General features: G+C 48.5%; 2 protein-coding genes across 2 annotated transcripts in view; one reads left to right on the top strand and one right to left on the bottom strand.

Moving 5' to 3' along the window:
- The window catches only part of LOC144137939 (uncharacterized), a 126826-nt gene that overhangs the window by 44864 nt on the left and 62547 nt on the right, over positions 1–19415 (top strand). Inside the window, exons 20-26 of the mRNA XM_077669971.1 lie at positions 745–810; positions 5176–5313; positions 6306–6403; positions 8691–8825; positions 11516–11590; positions 16644–16844; positions 18344–18610. Of these exons, the coding sequence (XP_077526097.1) occupies positions 745–810; positions 5176–5313; positions 6306–6403; positions 8691–8825; positions 11516–11590; positions 16644–16844; positions 18344–18610 (980 nt within the window). The remainder of the gene's footprint in view (positions 1–744; positions 811–5175; positions 5314–6305; positions 6404–8690; positions 8826–11515; positions 11591–16643; positions 16845–18343; positions 18611–19415) is intronic.
- On the bottom strand, positions 13888–15510 carry LOC144138935 (uncharacterized). The gene has a single exon (XM_077671451.1). The coding sequence runs from the start codon at positions 15508–15510 to the stop codon at positions 13888–13890; it is 1623 nt and encodes a 540-aa protein (XP_077527577.1).

The following is a 19415-nucleotide window of genomic DNA, read 5'->3' as shown; positions in this document are numbered from 1 at the left end:
ACACAACCTCAGATTCGAGCCACGGCATTTGCGGAGCTTTCCAGCGCGAAACCCTCATGGTGACCACAGCCTCACGCACGACCAAAGCCTCATGCAATGCTTGGTGAAATTGGAGCAGGGGTTGCTCGCGCCCGGCAAGAACTTAAAACAGCCAAGCTCACTGCCTTTTTTGCTCCTGAATAAAGCTTTGCTTCACTGAATACATTGCCTTTGGTTCATCGGAGTTGCGGTGCACTTAAAGGTCAACTGCTTTAGCTTTTTCGAGTGGTCGCTTATATCAAAATACCGCTTATAACGAAATTTTTCACCTTCCCACTGACTTCGTTATAACGAGGGATTACTGTATCTTTTATTGCGCCTTGCTGAATTCCAATCTCTAGTCACGGTAGCCCTAGCGAATTGCCTTGTATGATATTCTTTCTTGTGTCTCATTATGCTATTGGCCATACCTCTTCTACAAGCCAAGCCTCACTGAGTGGTTTGTCCTGTGGAGTTACAACCCACCGAATTTCACTAACACAATTTTTTGCTTTGTTACCATGAGTAAAGTAGTGAAATTCTACTACCCTCCATCATATAGGCCTTGTTTTCGATGGATATGTAAACCGAAACAGAAAAGGCTGAATAAGTTGCGGCGTAGCATGTATTTCTTATTCTAGAGGCTGTCCTTGCATGCGTGGATGGAGATCGCACGTGTGACGTGCTGTAATTGCATTTTTTTTCTTCTTTTTAACAAATGCGCAGGGGGCGATACGGCTGAAGTCGCCACGCTCAAGGGGCTCTTGACAAAGAGCCAAGACAAGGTCAAAGGTGAGTCCTTTGATGCTTGCACTGTGCAGTCGGCCTGGTATCAGTTTCTGTTGTGTCCTCGCAAAAAAGCTGAGACAGTGTTGTAGCCGAATCTTCCCTCGCCCTGCAGTGCTATATTCCACCTGTGTAACCAGCATCAACAACCGACCATTCTTAAAGGGGCTATGCAGACAAAACACAAGTTTGGTTTATTCGAAAGATTGCCTCGTTAGAATCATACTGACACCACTTTTAACCCACAATTCGCTCAAATAAGCTACAGTGGAATCTCGGTGATACGAATTCGGTTGATACGAATTTCGCTGTGATACGAATTTTCGAAATTCCCCGGCCAAAATGCATTGTGTGCAATGTAAAAAAATTCGGATGATCCGTACGCATTTATCACTCCGGTGCGGGTGATACGAACGCGCGAGCAGACAACTGCGGCGTGGACGGGAGGCGGGAGTGTTGGTGCGGCCATGCGGCCTTGGTTGTGCGCGGGCACAAAAGCATTAGCCCTCCCCCGTTGACGGTAATCCTCCTTGTGGGGAGGTGCTGTTCCGAACGAACCGAACGTTTCGCCCCCTCGACGCCTGTTCTTTCTCCATCCCTTCTTTTATCTCCCGCTGCAATCTCTTCTCTCTGTACCTTTCGTTTCCGCTGGCTGCAGCTCGGGTGCCTCTAGCTTCCTTTTTTTTTTTTGTATTATACTTCTTGAATAAACCGCGGCAATCAAGCGTTCCCTCATTTCTGACGGCGAATACCCTCGCCATTTTGCCTTCTCCGCATTCCTCGCTTCCGTCTATGCCCCGCGCTCTACCTATCCTGTTGTCGCCTTGCCGTGTTGCCTGCGTCACTTGCGCGTCGATTATGTTGAAGCGTGGACCGTATGGAGCGTTTTCTGCTCACGAAAACACGCCGCTGGCGCGCTGACGCCGCCGCGAATACCACCAGTTTCTCCACCCGCATGCTGCGCGCGGCGGCAACATGGCGGCGTCACCGGCCGCGAAATGGTGCGGGTAGCTCGACCGACAGCTTCTGATCGCTCTTTAAGATGCCACTTAAGAAACAAATGAAGTCGCTTGTACAGTAAAGGAGCTGATAATGTGGGCGAAAATGACACTACAAAGCATCGTCCGCGCGGTTAGGGAAAGCGCCGATCAGATATCAGCCACCGTGGTAAGCCTAAACATCTCCGGCGGGGCCAGCGGGCTGCCGCCGCTGTCCGGAGCGCTTTCAAACTGCCGCCGTGAAAAGCGCGCCTCCCCAATGGAGCAAGTCGGCAGGCTACCCCCACTGCCGCGCGCGTAGCGCATCATGTTTCGAGCGAGGTAGAATCTGACGCAGGGGCGAAATCGTCAACGCAGGCGTGAAAATAACGCACGTGCAACGCCGACGCGCACGAATTGCATGCCGTTCACGCTTGAATTCGTGTGCGTGCGTCGCGTCGGCGATGAGTGTGCGTTCTTTCGACGCCCGTGTCGACGATTTCGCCCCTGTGTCAGATTCTACCTCGCTCGGAAAATGATGTGCGGCAGTGGGAGGAGCCTGCCGACTTGCACCAATGGGAAGGCGCGCTCTTCAGGGCGGCAGTTTGAAAGCGCGCGCAGCAGCTGGCTGGGCCACCTCCGCGGCGGATATTTGGCGCGGATATTTTATAGTGCAGTGTTCTCCAACACTGTCAGCTCCTTTTCACCGCATGAGCAATTCAGTTTACATCTTGAGCTGCGTTTTAACAAAAGGTTAGAAGTAGGGGTGTGCGAATATTCGAAACTTCGAATATTCGATTCGAATTGTTTGGTATTCGATTCGATTCGAACGACACTTTTATTGTTCGAAATATTCGAACCACCCAAAACTAAAAAAAAATAATAATAAATTCGGAGCGTGTCTGTATCGGTGTTTATTTACAGTGGACTCTCGATGATACGATTCTGGGGGTGCGAATTTCGGGATGATACGAATTTCCGAAAAGTCCCGGCGAAATTGCATCGTTTGCGGCGCGGCCGGCGGCGTCAACATGGCGTCGGCTCCAGCCGCGAAGTGGCGCGGGCGCTCGAGCGACCGCTTCTAACCGCTCTTTAAAATGCGGCTCAAGGGAGACACGAAGTTGCTTGTGCGGTAAAGGAGCTGATAATGCATGCGAAAGCGGTACTATAAAACATCATCCGCGCCGCTAGTGAAAGCGCCCATAAAATATTTGCCGGGGTGCTAAGCCTAACCATCTCCGGCGGAGCCAAGCCGGCTGTCTCGATCTCATCGCAAGTAGTCAGGCTCCCCCATTCTGCCGCGCGCGTCGTGCGTCATTTTCTGACCGAGGTAGGCGCTACCGCGGGCGCGAAATCGTCGAGCGCGGGCGCGAAATCGCAGAGCCTAGGCGAGCGAATCGCGTGCAAAAACGCACCATGCGGTTCACGCTTGGCTGTTGCGGCGTGTAGCGAGCTTGGGCACAGCGAGTGAGGAGACGAGCGCGAAGCTTTACGTGCTCCAGAAAAGACTGCTTTGCGACACGGGGGTTAAAAAAAGCAGGAAAAATCACTAATTTCTTCACGCGAAAGTAGGAAAAGAAATAAACGAAAACTTTTTTCAGCTCTAAGTGTTTTGGTCTGTGTTGGTTCATACAAATTTCGGATGATACGAATATTTTTCGCAGTCCCGCGAGATTAGTATCATCAAGATTTTACTGTATCAGCGCGCGGCAATGTGCCCAGGCTCGGGCATGCCAGCTACTAGTGTCTCAAGTGAGCTGCTGTTTTCGGTATCTGGTAAAGTGGTGACGAGCAGGAGGTTGTCACTGCTCCCCGAGCATGTCGAGCAGTTAACCTTTCTCCATGCTAACATTTAAGTGAGTGCAGACTTTAACCTGTTGAGTGCAATGTAATTCCTAATTTTACTTTGTGTGATTTGTTGTGCAATAAAGTTGCAGTTTTTGTGTCTCTAGATGGTGAAAACATTAATTTTACAAAAAACAATAAGTATTCGTATTCGAAAAATATTCGAAAAATATTCGATTCGATTCGAACTTTGTTTTTATTATTCGAATTCGCTTCGAAATTAAAAAATTGATATTCGCACACCCCTAGTTAGAAGCGGTCGCTGAAGCTACCTGCACCTCTTCACGGCAAGAGCCGACGCCATGTTGCCGCCGCCTGCCGCATGCGCGGCACATTTCCATTTTTTCTCGTTTTCTGATGATACGAATTTTCGGGTGATGCGAATATTTTTGCCGCACCTTGAGATTCGTATGACCGAGATTCCACTGTATATAATTAGGAAAAAGGGAATGGCCATGCGACCCACTAGCTCCTTTCCCACAACAGAACCGATGATGTCATATGTGCCAGCTCTGCAATTGGCTGAGGCTGGCAAAAGCAAACACAAGTCAGGCAGGGCTTTTAAGCTTGCGCTTACATTTCGGGCACATTCTTTTTATAGCAGTAAGAATTTTGGGGTAAACAGTAGAAGTTACGAAAGTACACGTAAGCATACAAGTATTGATGTGTACTGCTGTTGGTACTGCACGAACTATGCTTGTTTTAGCTGCACAGAACTACGGCGCTTTGGGGTTGTCTCAGATGACACTGGCAGATTGGTGTAAGCGACGGTGTCTTACATGACCATATTTGTCGAGTGAACACGAAATCACGAAATGATTATTGTCTACTTGAACAAAAACAAGCCAGGTACAAATACGGTCAAAAACAAAGCAAAGGCAGAAAACGGTCCGCCGCAGTATGGTGGTGCCATCTAGGTTGACTAACGGTAAACAAGGCTCCGGAGTAGCTTGAAGAAATGTTCTTGTGATGCCGTTGCAGATGTCCGGAAAAGGCACAATTTTGCAGGACAATCAAAATTTAATCTTAAATTGTTTAATTTCTGAATAAAGCATCGTTTGCTGTCGGACAAGCGCTGGGAGCACTACAAAACATGAAATCTTTCGAATAAAACAAACTTTTATTTTGTCTGCATGGCTCGGCCCCGTTCAATGGGCCATGAAGATAAAATACAAGTTTGAATTGTGCTTGTGTGTGGAGATAGGTAGCTTGGTTGTCTCAACTGTGTGACTCGCGGCTGCATCCAAGCCACAGGCATGCATTGACGGTCCAGCCCGCTTATAACGAACACATAAGAAAATGGAAATCAGTTCGTTATATCAGTTTTTCACTTTATCTGAACATAAAATTTATGTATACAAATGGTAACGGGAAGCACAATTTTTGTTTATAGCGAGGATTTTGTTAAAACCGGGTTTTTTTCTTGTAGTTAAATGAGGGGCAATGCGTGCTGTTTATCGTGTAGGAGAGTCCATTACCAGTTCTCACGTGTGCTTACTTCAATTTTTAAGAAAATTTTTGCTCTTCCTTTTGTTTGTTTTTTCCCCAGAGCTTGAAGCGGAGCTGGGCGTGCTGCGGCAGCACGTGGAGTCCGTAAAGGCGGTGTGCAGCAATGCTGAGACGCGGCTTGCTGAGCAGGACGCACTGAGCGTGCAGTGCCAGCAAGCTTTGGACCAAGCCAATCAGGGTAAGACTCTTTTTTTCCTGCTGTCGAATTTGCTGGAATGGATACACCGAAGCTGTATATAGCTGCCCTCCAGCGGTCGTACATGCCTGTCTATCTATAAGTCTCAGTCTGGCGTAGGCATCTTGAAAAAAGTAGGGCTGGAAAAAAAATTTTAGAAAGGAACCATTCTCAAAGGTAGGGAGATGAGCGGCGGTGGCGGCATGCTCAAATCTTTATGCGCAAACGTTGGTGCCGGGTTGGGGGACTTCCTTGTGCAAGAGCAGTAGCGATCTTCCATAAATTGCTGTGCATCTTTTTTGTTTGTCCGCAGTTTTTCTTCCCTTCATCACATTTTACGGGAAACTTGCGACAGTGTTCTCTCGACTATTTCCTTCGAGATCGTTTGTTTTTTAAAACTTTAGGGCAGAAGTTGGTTGGAAATTCGGACAGTACTGCGATCTGCCGTCACTGATCTATTCTTGGTCACAGGTTTTATGCGGCTACACTGGTCGCAAGCACCAGCACACTTATGCCTTTCATGAGGGCCATCAAGTGTGTAGTGGGCACCAAGTGCAATGAGGCGGTTTTCTGGAAATAAATCCCAGCGAAAGGCTGTCGCAAGCTGAATTTAAGTGGCGGGAAGCTACTTTAAGGTTTCAAAAACAGCCTTACACAGCCCCAAAGTACAGGCTTAACATCAATCTCAGTTCTTGCGGGCAATTTTAGTCTTACCTATGCTTCTAGAATGTACTATATTGTGGCATACGCGATATGGAAATGCTGAATTGTCAGTTGAGTGTTAGAAAGGGAGCCACCCCTCTGCCTGCGTTATCTTTCGCCAAAGTTATTACCTCTTGGGGAGGAGGAATGTGAAAACGCCCATTGTGTCCGAGAATCTTCTAGCGGAGGTTGCATTGGTCCATAGCCTTCCGCGGCAGCCTGGCCTGTAGCCAGGGTTGTCCCTTGGACCCATTACTCTTCAACCTGTGAGCATGTTTCCCTGTTCTTTTCAGCTAAGCGGGAGCTAGAAGAGAAGGTTTCTCATCTGGAGCAGCAAGTCCATGAGCTGGCCAATGAGAAGGTTCGTCTCTTGGAGGAGAACAAAGCAAAGGTGAGGGTGGGAGAAGTCTACTTTCCTTCAACGAAGCAAGTTTAGCTTTAATGATTGGCACGTTTTCGAGGGATTTTGTAGAGCGTTGTGCGGCATCAAGGCATACGAATGACGAGTTGGTAGATTTTACCGGGAGAGATGAAGAGAGATGGTTGCTGTGTGCCTCTTGTATGTGGAAGCGTGCGTATGAGATGAAAACTGGAGCAGGGATTGTATTAAGGAACAGAGCAGAGGAGAGGGAGAAATGCCCTCCTTGCTAAGAGTACAACTTCGTTTGTCACGTGAGATATACCGTATTTACTCGCGTAATCCTCGCACTCGCGTAATCCTCGCACCCCTAATGTGAGCCACCAAAACTTGAATTTTTTGGTTCCTCGCATAATCCTCGCACCCCCAACTTTGCAGCGGCGAAAGTTGCCTGCTCGCGAAACCCGCATGGTGCACGCGCTCTCCAACGCGCGCCCTCCCCCGCCGCCTCTCAGTTTCGGCGGAGAGCGCTGTGTATCCAAGGCCATCCAGGCGCCCTAACAACCTGCATGGCTACTCCCTAACAGGCCTTTGAGCCGATTTCGCGCATGTTTCGCGTGCGCGCAACTAGACCACTAGACGGTGTTCGCGCAGCCCGCTGTCGTGTCGTCGTGTAGCCGTCGTGGTCCCGTCGTTGAGCGGCAGCAGTCAGTGAGTCACTCGCGTCAGTGGTGGATAGGTCGCTGCCGTTTTGAGAACTTTTTGATCTAATTGTTTTGTGCTTGGTGCCGCTTTGCCATGGGGAGGGACGCCAGCTACACTGCCGCTTTCAAATTGAAAGCGAAAGAGTACGCGATCGAACACGGCAACCGTGCCGCAGGCAGGCGCTTCGGCGTCACCGACTTCAACGTGCGTTACTGGAGTAGGGCACGCACATACGACGACGAGATAAGGCGCGCGCCAGAAAGCAAAGGCGGCAATTTCATGATTGCTGATCGACGGGAGACTGTTTACGTTGTAAATAATAAAATAAAAAGAAATAGCTGCCGTTGGCAACACTGAGCTTACCTATACAAAAAACGACCGCTACGTCCAGCGGGATTGGCAAAAGGCAAATTGGCAACACTGTGCACCGGATTTTTTTTTTTTCCCGCATAATTCTCGCACCCCTAACTTTGCATTGAATTTTCCGAAAAAAAAGTGCGAGGATTATGCGAGTAAATACGGTAAAAGAGGGTAGAAAACGTTTTCTCGCTAGGACCTTTGAGGAGGCTGTAGGGATGGGGAAGATGGAGCATTTGGGTGGGTGGCGAAGTATGCAAGGGCAGTGCAAGGCTGGTTTTTCTCTTTCTCATTTTTCCAAGTGCCAATATATTGCAGGCTGCCTAATTATTCGGTGCCTCGATGTCTCTGCCAATGTTGGAAGATCGGTCCGCCATGCATGTGAACTCTCGGATAACTCAGTGGCTACAGCATTGCAGGGCTGAATCTGATAGACACAGCTTGTATTCATGGCCGACGAGGAGGAAAAAATACTTTAAAATAGTTCACATGCATGAAATCTTGGCACTCCTTAACCCTTGAGGGTCGAATTTTTTCGCCAAATGCGACCCCCCAGGGTCGATTTTTTTTATTGCTGATTTAAATTCTTCGGATGAATCTATTTCGAGAAAAAATTATCGTAATTTTTTCAGGGTGACGATAAAGTGACAAAAAAAAATCGTTTGTTACATACATGTGGTTTATTCCTGAGCAACACAAGAAAATTTCTAAAAATGTTTCGCGAGCACAGGAAGAGGGAGAAGCGCATCAGTTTCGCGGCCGCAAGAAGCGGTAAGCGCCCGGAGGACGAAGCCGAAACTAGCCGCTGTGCGCCCGCGCGTGACGAGATACGCAAGCGATAGCCTGTGCACCACTGTAGTAAAGCATAAAGAAAGAAAAGAAAGGGCATTGGCGCAAGAAATAAATTTCATGCATTTCCGCAGTGTGGCAGCACATGCCAAACTAGAGAAACGATATAGAAAAAGGGCCGCTTCTTAAATATACAAGCGATGACATACATGCACATCATTGACCATTTTGAAGGTGTTTGCAGGGGACGTACATGTACGTCATGACCCTGAAAGGGTTAAGGAACCCGAGGTGATCCTAATGAAAATGTGGCCTTCCACAACAGCGCAATTCACACTCGCGGCAATTCTTTTATGCGTCTACTGACCTTTGGAACTCTGTATCGATGCCCCAGGCTCCCACATCCTGGGGTCTTTGGGTGACTGTTGTCTGCTGCCAACTTTGGTTGTGTGTGCATGTGTGCTTGCAGGTTGAGGAGCTGGAGCGCGAGCTGGCGGTTACCAAGAGCGCCCTCGAGGAGGCCCGTAGCCAGGTTGCGGACAGGGCACGGCAGGACGCTGAGCACCTCCTGGACCAGGACGTCCAGAGCTCGCTCGCCAAACAGGTGGGTCGGCTCAAGTTGGACCTCGGCTTGGATCAATCGGGCTCGGTGAATACCGTATTTACTCGCATAATCCTCGCACTTTTTTTTCGGAAAAGTCAATGCGAAGTTAGGGGTGCGAGAATTATGCGGGAAAAAAAAAAAAAAAATCCGGTGCACAGTGTTGCCAAGTTGCCGTCTGCCAATCCCGCTAAATGTAGCGGTCGTTTTTTGTATATGTAAGCTCAGTGTTGCCAACAGCAGCTATTTCTTTTTATTTTATTATTTACAACTTAAACAGTCTCCCGTCGATCAGCGATCATGAAATTGCCGCCTTTGCTTCCTGCCGCGCGCCCTATCTCGTCTCGTCGTCATGTGCGTGCCCTACTCCAGTAACGCACGTTGAAGTCGGTGACGCCGAAGTGCCTGCCCGCGGCGCGGTTGCCGTGTTCGATCGCGTACCCTATCGCTTTCAATTTGAAAGCGGCAGTGTAGCTGGCGTTCTTCCCCATGGCGAAGCGGCACCAAGCACAAAACAAAGAGATCAAAAAGTTCTCCAAATGGCAGCGAGCTATCCACCACTGACGCAAGTGACTCACTGACTGCTGCAGCTCAACGACGGGACCACGACGGCGACACGACGACACGACAGCGGGCTGCGCGAACACCGTCTAGTTGCGCGCACGCGAAACATGCGCGAAACCGGCTCAAGGACAGTGTGAGTAGCGTGTTAGGGCGCCTGTTAGGGAGTAGCCATGCAGGTTGTTAGGGCGCCTGGATGGCCTTGGATACACAGCGGTCTCCGCCGAACGGAGAGGCGGCGGGGGAGGGTGCGCGTTGGAGAGCGCGTGCACCATGCGGGTTTCGCGAGCAGGCAACTTTCGCCGCTGCAAAGTTGGGGGTGCGAGGATTATGCGAGGAACCAAAAAATCCAAGTTTTGGAGGCTCACATTAGGGGTGCGAGGATTACGCAAGTGCGAGGATTACGCGAGTAAATACGGTAATTCAGTGTAATGGAAAAATCGGTCCGGTATGAGTCATACATTGGTCTGGGATTCTTTTTGTCAAGATGTCTGCACTGCACAAGCATGCAAATCGCATTGTTGTAGTCTTGAGAAAAAGTTGGTGCTTTAAGGGGAGAGGAGGGTCTTAGATCAAAAGCTTTATGTTGTTGTGGTGATAAAAATTGGGGTACATAAGTAGTTTCTCGTTCTGATTGTGCATATCATTTTTTTTTTTTTCCGTAAAGTAACTATTTTAAAGTGTAGTTGGATTTTTAGGTTAATTTTGTGACAGCATTTGTAAGAAGTCTGTTGGAGAACTGCAGCTGAAGATGCTACCGGTGAACCGTGAACGGATCAAGAGGTGCAGTAAGACTAATGTCATAGATCTGTCTATGTCGGAGCGGAAGTTATGACAATCGAGTTTCAGGTTTGCAAAGTGTTAACCCGGAAAACCAGTTTTGATTTCACGCCTAAGCTTAAATCGGGCACAACTTCAGCTCCAACACAGACAGAATGATGTTGCTAATCTTATTGCAATTCTTGCGCGTCTGCTACGAGGAAACTCTTTAGAAGCGAATCACTTCCTTGGACTGTGGCAGAACATGCTGATGCGGTGCCGGGACAAAGACTCTTCTGACTTTTTTTATCTGACTCGGGGTTGGTCAAGGTTCTAAAACCTTGAGATCCTCAGATCTTTGTTCCTAAGACTGCAAATGTTTGTCTACATTCCTTATTGCTTTCATTTTCTTCTCCCTCTTATTCATTGTTTCGATGTGTTTATCCCCCTTTTCTTTTTTCACCTCATTACCCCCTCTGAAGTCGCAAGCCCCGGCTGCCGTTTGTGGAGCTCTCTCTCTCTCTCTCTCTCTCTCTCTCTCTCTCTCTCTCTCTCTCTCTCTCTCTCTCTCTCTCTCTCTCTCTCTCTCTCTCTCTCTCTCTCTCTCTCTCTCTCTCTCTCTCTCTCTCTCTCTCTCTCTCTCTCCCCCCTTCACTTGTCCGTAGTTCACAGGTGCTGTGTTGAGGTACACCTCTCCAGCAGTTCATTGCTTTTCACAATAAACACGTTTACTCTCTCTCTCCAGCAGTTCTTTTTTGCAAAAGCTGTAACAATAAATCTGAAGATCCCAATGAATTTGGAAGTGGCTATTTTGGACAAAACCAAAATTTATATCTGCAATCCCATTGAGAAATTATGTGATCATAACTGTAAACATTAATTTTTTTATTTAAGACCTTCTTCCTTCCGTAAATGTAATGCAAACTCCAGTTCAGATTGGGTAAAACATTGGTCCGGGACTCTTATGTCACCTTTGTGGAGATTCCTGCATTGCAAGAGTGGGCAAATCACATAGTTATAATTCTGAGAAGAATGTGATGCTCTTAATTTCAGAGGGACTTAATTGTATAATTATTACAAAAGTCCTGAATGTTGAGCTTTTTGTCTTTTTTTAGACTGGTCAGTGCGAGAATAAAATGTAAGGCAGTCTCTTTGTCCGTACTACTCACGTTTCAAAATATAGAAAGTCCCAATATATAGTCTGGTCCCAATGCCTTCGTTTTGCTGGATAACTTGCTCCGAGGAAAAGTGTTTCCCCCAAAGTGGGTTCTTTTGTATTGAGCGAGTGTGCGACCCTGAGGTGTCATTCTGCACTTTGAAAGCCCTGACCTCCCCGTGTGCGCTGTTTTCTCTCTCTCTCTCTCCGTCGGCAGGCCCAGGAGAAATATGAGCGGGAGCTCCTGCTTCACGCAGCTGACATCGAGGCCCTGTCTGCAACTCGTGCAGAGGTGAGTCTAGTCTCGAAGAAACTCTATCTCCAAAGGTCATCTCTTCTAGTGGTACGGGGAACTCCCAGCATGCCTCCCGCCATAGCCGTCACACTCCCACCATGACCATCACCCTCCCATTATAGCCCTCACAGTTTCACCATGGCAGTCACACTCCCGCTGTAACCATGCAGTCCCGCCATGACTGTTGCAGTCCTGCCACGACCGTCATGGCCTCTTATGACCTGCCCGTTCAGTTGTCAGGATTCTATGAGCTTTCTCATCAGAAACGAAAATGAGTGTCATCAGAGGTCAATGTCCTCGCCTGTTTTTAATTCTTTGTTTTATATCGCAACGTTATTGAATGTTGGGGGGAATCTTTGTTTCCCATTCAGGATAGCGGTGAGGCCAGGTCTTAATGCAGCTGCATTGTCTTGCCGCGTTTCGGATGAAATTGAGTCACTTTGACGGTTGCAGTCAGTGGAAACACTACCAATGTGGGCCCCGAAAAAGGAAGCTGGTTCTTGCTGCGGAAGCGTTGCCCTACGGCAACAGGTGGAAGAAATGGTCGGGGTGAAAGGGGTGTAGACGTTGCTGGTATGAGTAGCCGTTTGCAGACTATCCTCTGGAACAACTTTGATGACGTTTCTGGTCCTTCTCACAGTGGTTTAGACTTCGCACTGCCACTCCCAAGGATGCAGGTTTCATCCTGGCTGCTGGAGGCCATTTTTCTGGAGGAAGCAAAAAGTGAAACTGTCAGCGTCTCGAGATTTCGGTGATTAGATATTCCCAGGGGGTCTAAGTTAATCTGCAGCCCTCCACTGTTGTGCACGTCATACCCCAGGTGTAGCCTTGGTGTGCGAAACCCCCAAATTTTGAGCGGAGCTTATGTGGCTAGGGTTCCACGTATTTCCCATGTCTGCCAGTGAACACTCTTGCAGCCCCATGTGTGGTCTTTGAGACGGGAGGTGCTCTACAGTGTAAGGTGTTGGAAGACTAATGTCCCGCTATCTACTATTAGCACACGGTCACGATCAAAGTTGCACTCCTTTAAGGGGGGACATGGGTCTTGAAACAATTTCGCTTACTTTTTAAGCAAACTTAACGAAACTTGGCAGTCTTGTTGCTTTTTTTCTGCTGATTTGAAATATGCAATTATTTTTTCCGTCAGCCAATTAGTTCTCAAGATAATTAGAGGTAATCCGCCATGTTTTCCCGTAACAATAGAAAAACAAGTATTCATCAAAAAACTATAATCTGCATATGTCAGATACTAGAAACACTGTTGATTGCAACATAGCAAGCAGTTTTTTGATTACCGTAATTACCCGATTCTAACGCGCACCTTTTTTCCGCAAAAATAGGCCGAAAAATCCCATGCGCGTTAGAATCGGATACGAAACCGAAACTGCCGAAACAGCTGAAATTTCGTTCCACCCATCGCTATCGCCATCTCAAGATGGCGCCAAAACTTTTAGCAACAATTTTTCGGATCTAGGCGCCTAGGCTTTTCTTTCATCGTTCACACAAATCCTCAAATTATCCCACTTGCTTGCTTGATAACAGCAATGGCAGCAGCGGCAACGAAGGTGCGCCGCTTCCGCGGCTTACGAGCGGCTCCCAAGCGTTCACAACGAGCGGTTGGCTGAAGCGTATACCTCTGGAGAAGCTCGCGGGATGGGCACGCGAGGCGTGGGCCACGATCCTATCGAACATGGTTGAACGTTCGTTCAGAAGTGTGGCATTGCGAACGCGCTTGACGGCACCAATGACGAGATGTTGCGGTCAGCGGAAGGCGACAAGGAGCTCTCGGAGAGCTACGAGGAGTGAGACGAGTGAGATTACTTCGGGGAATAAATCACCCGTTTCTCTCGCATTCGTTTTTCTTGCTCACAAAGTTCCTTGCGCGTTACAAACGGAGGTGGAAGTTTTTTGGTTTTTTCCCTGGAAAATCGGGTGCGCGTTAGAATCGGGGGCGCGTTAGAATCGGGTAATTACGGTAATTGCTTGTAAGAGATTTTACAGCTAACTGAACTTGAGCACTTGAAATAGTGCCACCAGTCACCCAGAAATAAAGCAAATTTAAAATTTGCTCGAAAGAAATTTTAAAAATCTGTTTGCTACATTTCAAACACCACCCCATTGGCTTTGTCCTAAAAAAAGAATTATAGCTCTATCTGCCCGCAGTGCTGAGATATTGCTTCGGCAAGCTTGCAAGAAGTCAGAAATTCAGCTTTTGAGAAAATGAGCAAAAACACAAAACGTCAAATTTAATTAGAAACACCAGGAAATATTTACATGCTTACACTAGCAAGTGCCTAGTATCCACCAGGAACATAGTCCTTTTGATCTTTGTCAACTCTGTGGCGCTTTCCCAGGGCCTGCTTCACATTTTCAGCCGACACATGCTTTCGAGCAGATGCGGTCACCCTTCGCTTGTCCTTCTCTGCCAGGCGTTTCGAGTTTTGCCGGCCAGGGGTCAGGCTGAGCTCTTTGAGGATGCCTGTTGCAGCTCTTGTATAACCAGCATTGAACTTCATGACTGCCTCACCGACAGCAGCCTCAACAGTAAACAGTGAAGCGTGCCGCTCCTTTGGTGCAAGCGCCCAGATCATGGCGTGCAAGCTTTCATTGTTATTCTGCGTCTTGCCACGCTGGCACCGCTCCAGCAGCTTCCTATCCGATAAGCGCTCGTAGACAGGCAGCAACGCTTCACACACATGGGCGGGCAAGCTGTAGCGGTGCTTTGGCGGCGGCTGTCCTTTGGCCTCGGCTGCATTTTGCCGGCACCACAAGTCAGGGCCTGTTGGACAAAGGCTGTGGTTGGGTGCATCATCACGTGAAGTGACATGTAAGTAGGTCGCCATAACAGCCCTGTGCGTTGCATCTACATCCCCCTTGTGGGACTTCAAGGCCCACCCATAATACGATGTCAACTTGTTGACCAAATCTCCAGTGAGTCTTCCCTTGCCCCCAAGGCCATGCCCCTTGTGCTGGGAAAGCAGCTTTCGCAGGTTTGTCCCCATGCGCTTCTGGACGTGATTAACGCAGTCCTCCTTCAGGATGTCCATGTAGCCGTACACCTTTTCTTCCTGCAAAGCGAGGTAGGCCCGACTGTCTCCGTCTGACAACACGGTTGTATAGCGGAGGTTGTGTTTGGAGAGAGACCTTCGGAAAAGGATAAGTGCGGCCTCAACTTCCATTTCACCAGCTTTCTTGCTGGTGTTTTTTTGACATTGGTGGTTTTCCACCCACGTTTGGTACGAAGGGTCGTTCTCCTTAGGCTTCTGCTCACAGGCTGCACAGAAATTGCTCAAGACAACATAGTCCAATACAAACCCTGTAAAAAGCTCAATCACCGTTCCGACGCCGATGTGGGAAGAATGTCCGCGAGTCATCCAAGACCCATCGTAGGAAACGGCGATGTTGCCAGGTATGTTTGTACCGAGCTCGCAATAGAGCTCTCGAACGGAACTCGCGCACTCGGTCATCAACTCCTCGGAAGCAGAGGCCACTGCAGGCGTCAGTTTTTTTTTCACATAGTTTTGCCACGTCTTCGTGTGCAGACCCCGGTGCGATATATTCATGGCAGAAAAAATGTCGTTGAGCGCCGTTTGACGATTGCCGGTGCTTTGCATTGCACGCGCTGCGAGAATGTTGACGCTGAATGGGTTTATGTTTTGGTCCCCGGCCACACGCGGCGAACTCCACGCTGACGAAATGTCACCACAGTTGACGCACGTAATCAAAAGCTTCACAGCCAGACCGTACTCCCGATCGCATTTGCTGATATTCACATCACCGCCGCAAGTTTTACACTTCACGCACCTCAACAAGTCATTCACACAGTCTAAGCTGATGACGACGAAGCTCACGTTGTCAGGCGAGTCGGCCGCGGCACCGTCACCGGCAGCAGCCAGGCGATCTTGTTTTCGCGTCATTGCTGAAATTGACGCCAGCTCTTGTAGCTTGGCTTCGGCATTTCTCGCATTTTCGTGCAACTCTGCTGGCTGCAGGATTTTCGTATCAATGCGAACGCGGCCACTTCCACTCGCACTTTCACAGGCTGGTGGAGCCCTTAGGCCTACACCAGCCGGCTCGGCGGCGGCGATGCTTGGCACTGATGACCGGCCGTCCTCGACGCTCGCTGCTGGTGCTGCCCGACGCTTCGTGGTGTTAGCGATAAGGCTTTTTTTTCTTTTCTTTCCGAATCTGTGCACTGAGTGGAACTTTCCCGCTCGAGACGCCGACGCACGCCGCTCCATCGTCGATCACAGAATTCAGGAATGGCGCCGACGGGGGCCAGCAAAGAGCGCACAACGCAGCCAGAGCAGACGCCACAAGCCGACTTCGGCCAATCATGCTCTGAGAAACGGTCACGTGCACTAAACAACCAATCGTAGCATGCGTTTTTACTCTTTTTTGATGGTTGTTTTCTCCGCAACCAATGAACGCACAGAAGCCACAGTGGCGGGAATTTGAAGGCGAAAAACTGCTCTTTCAAACGATACCAAAATGGCCGCGAGTGCAGCTGTGGACGTGGAGTTACGAATTTCTAAAAAACTGGTTTTTGGTGTCCGGAGCTGCGCGAATTCCGCACGCGCACAGGCTAGGAATTTAATATTACAGCTAAAATATTGATCGGAGAGATATGAAAGTCAGTACACCTGTAAAAAAATACCTGTAGTTTCTGAAAATGCTGTTTACAAAAAATTGCTTTTTTGGCGATTTTTCGGCTCCAAAGACCCGTGTCCCCCCTTAAAACATGGTTTGGGCCTCAAACTTGCACTTTTCGTCGCTTGAATATCCATTTTGAGTACAGCAGTTATCAATAGGCCCCATTTTCTAGACGAGTAGAGCCAAAATAAAAGTGTGTGAGTGTATGTTTGTGTCTTAAAAATTTTTTTAAAGATGACCGCCATGAAGTTTCAAGAGAACTGGTATTTTCCCATAACTTAAATTCTCCGTCACCTCTGTGTCGTGCACTACAAAACTTTGGCAATCATCCACCTCCACAAAGTGGAGCGGTTCAGGATTCATTTTTTCAATTCCCTTGCCCGTCCTGTCCTCGTAGCTGTCCCAGATGAAGCAGGAAACGTCACGGCTGGAGGAGCAGGCCCGCAGCGCGCAGGAGACCCTGGCGGCCGCCCGTGAGTCCTGGTCCCAGCAGGAGCAGCAGCTGCGTGCGGAAAAAGACGCGCTGGCCACCCGCCTCGAGGAGCTCGCGCAGCAGAACAGCCTCGTCCACCAACAGCTGGAGGCGCTCTCCTCACAGGTGGGTGGCGAATAGAAGTGGGCACAGCAGCGCTACCTTGGCACTTGAGTGGAACTCCAGCACGTCAATCACCATTTGATCAAAACTTCATCGTGCTGTACTCGGTCTTGTGAATTTTCCATGAGTTTCTATTGAACAACACCTATCCATTGGCCTGCGAAGACAAAAGTGTAACGAACTGTAAAATTGGTTCCAAGCGGTGCATCAAAAAACTGCTTCTCTTATTGCACTCACCTGGGTTCATAGTATTGGAAAGTGTAAATATTACAGTTTTACGATCAACACTGTTTTGTCTATTGTTCCTCCAAAAATGGCTAATTATCTCGGGAACTAGTTGGTTGACTCGCTCAAAATATGAAGCCATATTTGAAAACAGTGGGGGGAGGAAAGCAGCAAGACTGACGAGTATCACTGATTTTACTTAAAAATTAAAAGATTGTTTTAAGAGCCATGTCCCCCCTTAACTTGGCAGACAAAATACAAGTTTGTTTTATTCGAAAAATTTCGTGTTTTATAGTGCCCCCAGTGCCTGTCCAGAAGCAAACGATGCTTTATTGACTGAGAAATTAATCAATTGAAGTTAAAATTTTGATTCTCATGCCAAATCGTGTTATCGTGGCGTCCGCAATGACATCAGAGGAACCGCTCTGCAGCCTATTGCGGAGCCTTGTTTATCATTAGTCAACCTAGATGGCACCACCATACTGCGAAGGGCTGTTTTTTGCCTTTGCTTTGATTTTGACCGCATTTGTACCGGGCTTGTTTTTGTTATGGTAGAGTTAAACAATAATTGTTTCGAGAAACTTTGTGTTCCCTCGACAAATATGGTCACAAAAGACACCATCGCTTACTCCAATCGGCCAGTGCCGTCTGAGACAACCCCAAAGTGCCGCAGTGCTGTGCAGCTAAAACAAGCATTGTGCGCGCAGTACCAACAGCAGTACACATCGGTACTTCTATGTTTATGTGGATTTTCATAAATTCCACTCTTTACCCCACGATTCTTACTGCTGTAAAATGAATATGCATTGCATTTAAGTGCAAATAGCTCATTCAGCAAGGATATAAGCCCTGCCTAATATGTGTTTGCTTTTGCCGACCTCAGCCAATCGCAGAGCTGCCACATTAGGACATCATATTTTCTAGTGTGGGAAATGAGCTAGTGGGTCGCATAGCCATTCCTTTTTTTTTTCCTCATTATATAGCTTATTTTAGCAAAGTTTACGTTAAAAGTGGTGTCAGTATGATTCTAACGAGGCAATCTTTCGAATGAAGTAAACTTGTGTTTTGTCTCCGTGGCTGGCTGCCCCAAGGTATTTTTTGTTTTGCGCTCGTATTTTGGGCTCGTGCTGTCCACGTCGTTTGTTTGTTTTCCATAAAAAAAAGGGTGCCCTTAGTAACCTCAAGCGCAGTTCATGAACATGCAAAACCAACTAGCCCAATTCGTTACCTTACTGATGTGTATTTTTTGTGTTGACCCGAATTCCCGTGGTTTTCAGGTGTCAGTGCTCCAGCAGAAGACGTGGCCCGACACCCCAGCTGGCGCTGACGACGCACCGGAAGGCGGAGCAGCGAGCAATGTGGACCGTAATGCGGAGCAGCTCCGCGAAGTGGTGCGCTTCTTGCGCCGAGAGAAGGAGCTGGTCGCGGCACGGGCAGAGGTTGCCGAAGCGGAGTGCGCCCGGCTGACCGTGCAGCTAGAGCACCGGTCGGCAAGCCTGCGGCAGGCGCAGCAGGAGCTGAGGGCTGAACACGACCGGGCACTGGTGAGAGAGAGAGAGTGGGAGGGAGGTGTGGCGGCGGTCGCCGACATTATGACCGGTGGAAGCGGGGTGGCGTTGTGCTTTTGGTGTAGCATAGAAGCAAGGCTTTTGCTGTGTCGTGATTGTGGGGTGGACGTGGGCAGGGCATGTAATGCGAAGGCAAGATAACCGTTGGTTATTAAGGGTAACGGAGTGGATCCCCAGAGAAGGCAAGCGTGGCAGGGGGCGGCAGAAAGTGTGATGGGCAGATGAGATCAAGAAGTTTGCAGGGATAAATTGGTCGCAGTTAATACAGGACAGGGATAATTGGATAATAATGGGAGAGGCCTTTGCCCTGCAGTGGACGCAGACAGGCTGGTGGTGATGAGGATGATGATTGTGGGGTTCACTTGCACTGTCTTGAATCACCAATTATATGTGTGTGAAGCTTATTACTGCTCTGTGTTAACTGTCTCGCCAACAAGAAAATTATATTGGAACTGTGTCCTCCTAATACCCCTGTCACACGGCAAATCTAATGTCATTTAAAAGGGGGGACGCGGCTTTCAACTTCGGAAAAATGACCAAAACATCGTTTTTTTGAAACCCACATATTCGGCTTCTATGTTTCCTATTCTATGCGTCTGCAAAGTTTTTACGCTGAAAAGCGTCGCAAAGTGGCATAAAAAAATACTTTTGTCAGGCGCGGTGACAAACTATCAGCGCAAAAGGGCGAAAAAACGGCAAATTTCGGAGCGCTCTATCTCCGCAACGGTGCCACCGGGCGCGGCCATTTTGATATGGTTAGATCGGCCGAGCGATCGTTTTT

Source organism: Haemaphysalis longicornis, unplaced genomic scaffold, assembly GCF_048455015.1.
Source record: "Haemaphysalis longicornis isolate Haplotype H1 unplaced genomic scaffold, Haemaphysalis longicornis Haplotype H1 scaffold_5, whole genome shotgun sequence".
NCBI classification, from domain to species: Eukaryota; Metazoa; Arthropoda; class Arachnida; order Ixodida; family Ixodidae; genus Haemaphysalis; species Haemaphysalis longicornis.
This window is presented reverse-complemented; position numbering and strand designations above follow the sequence as displayed.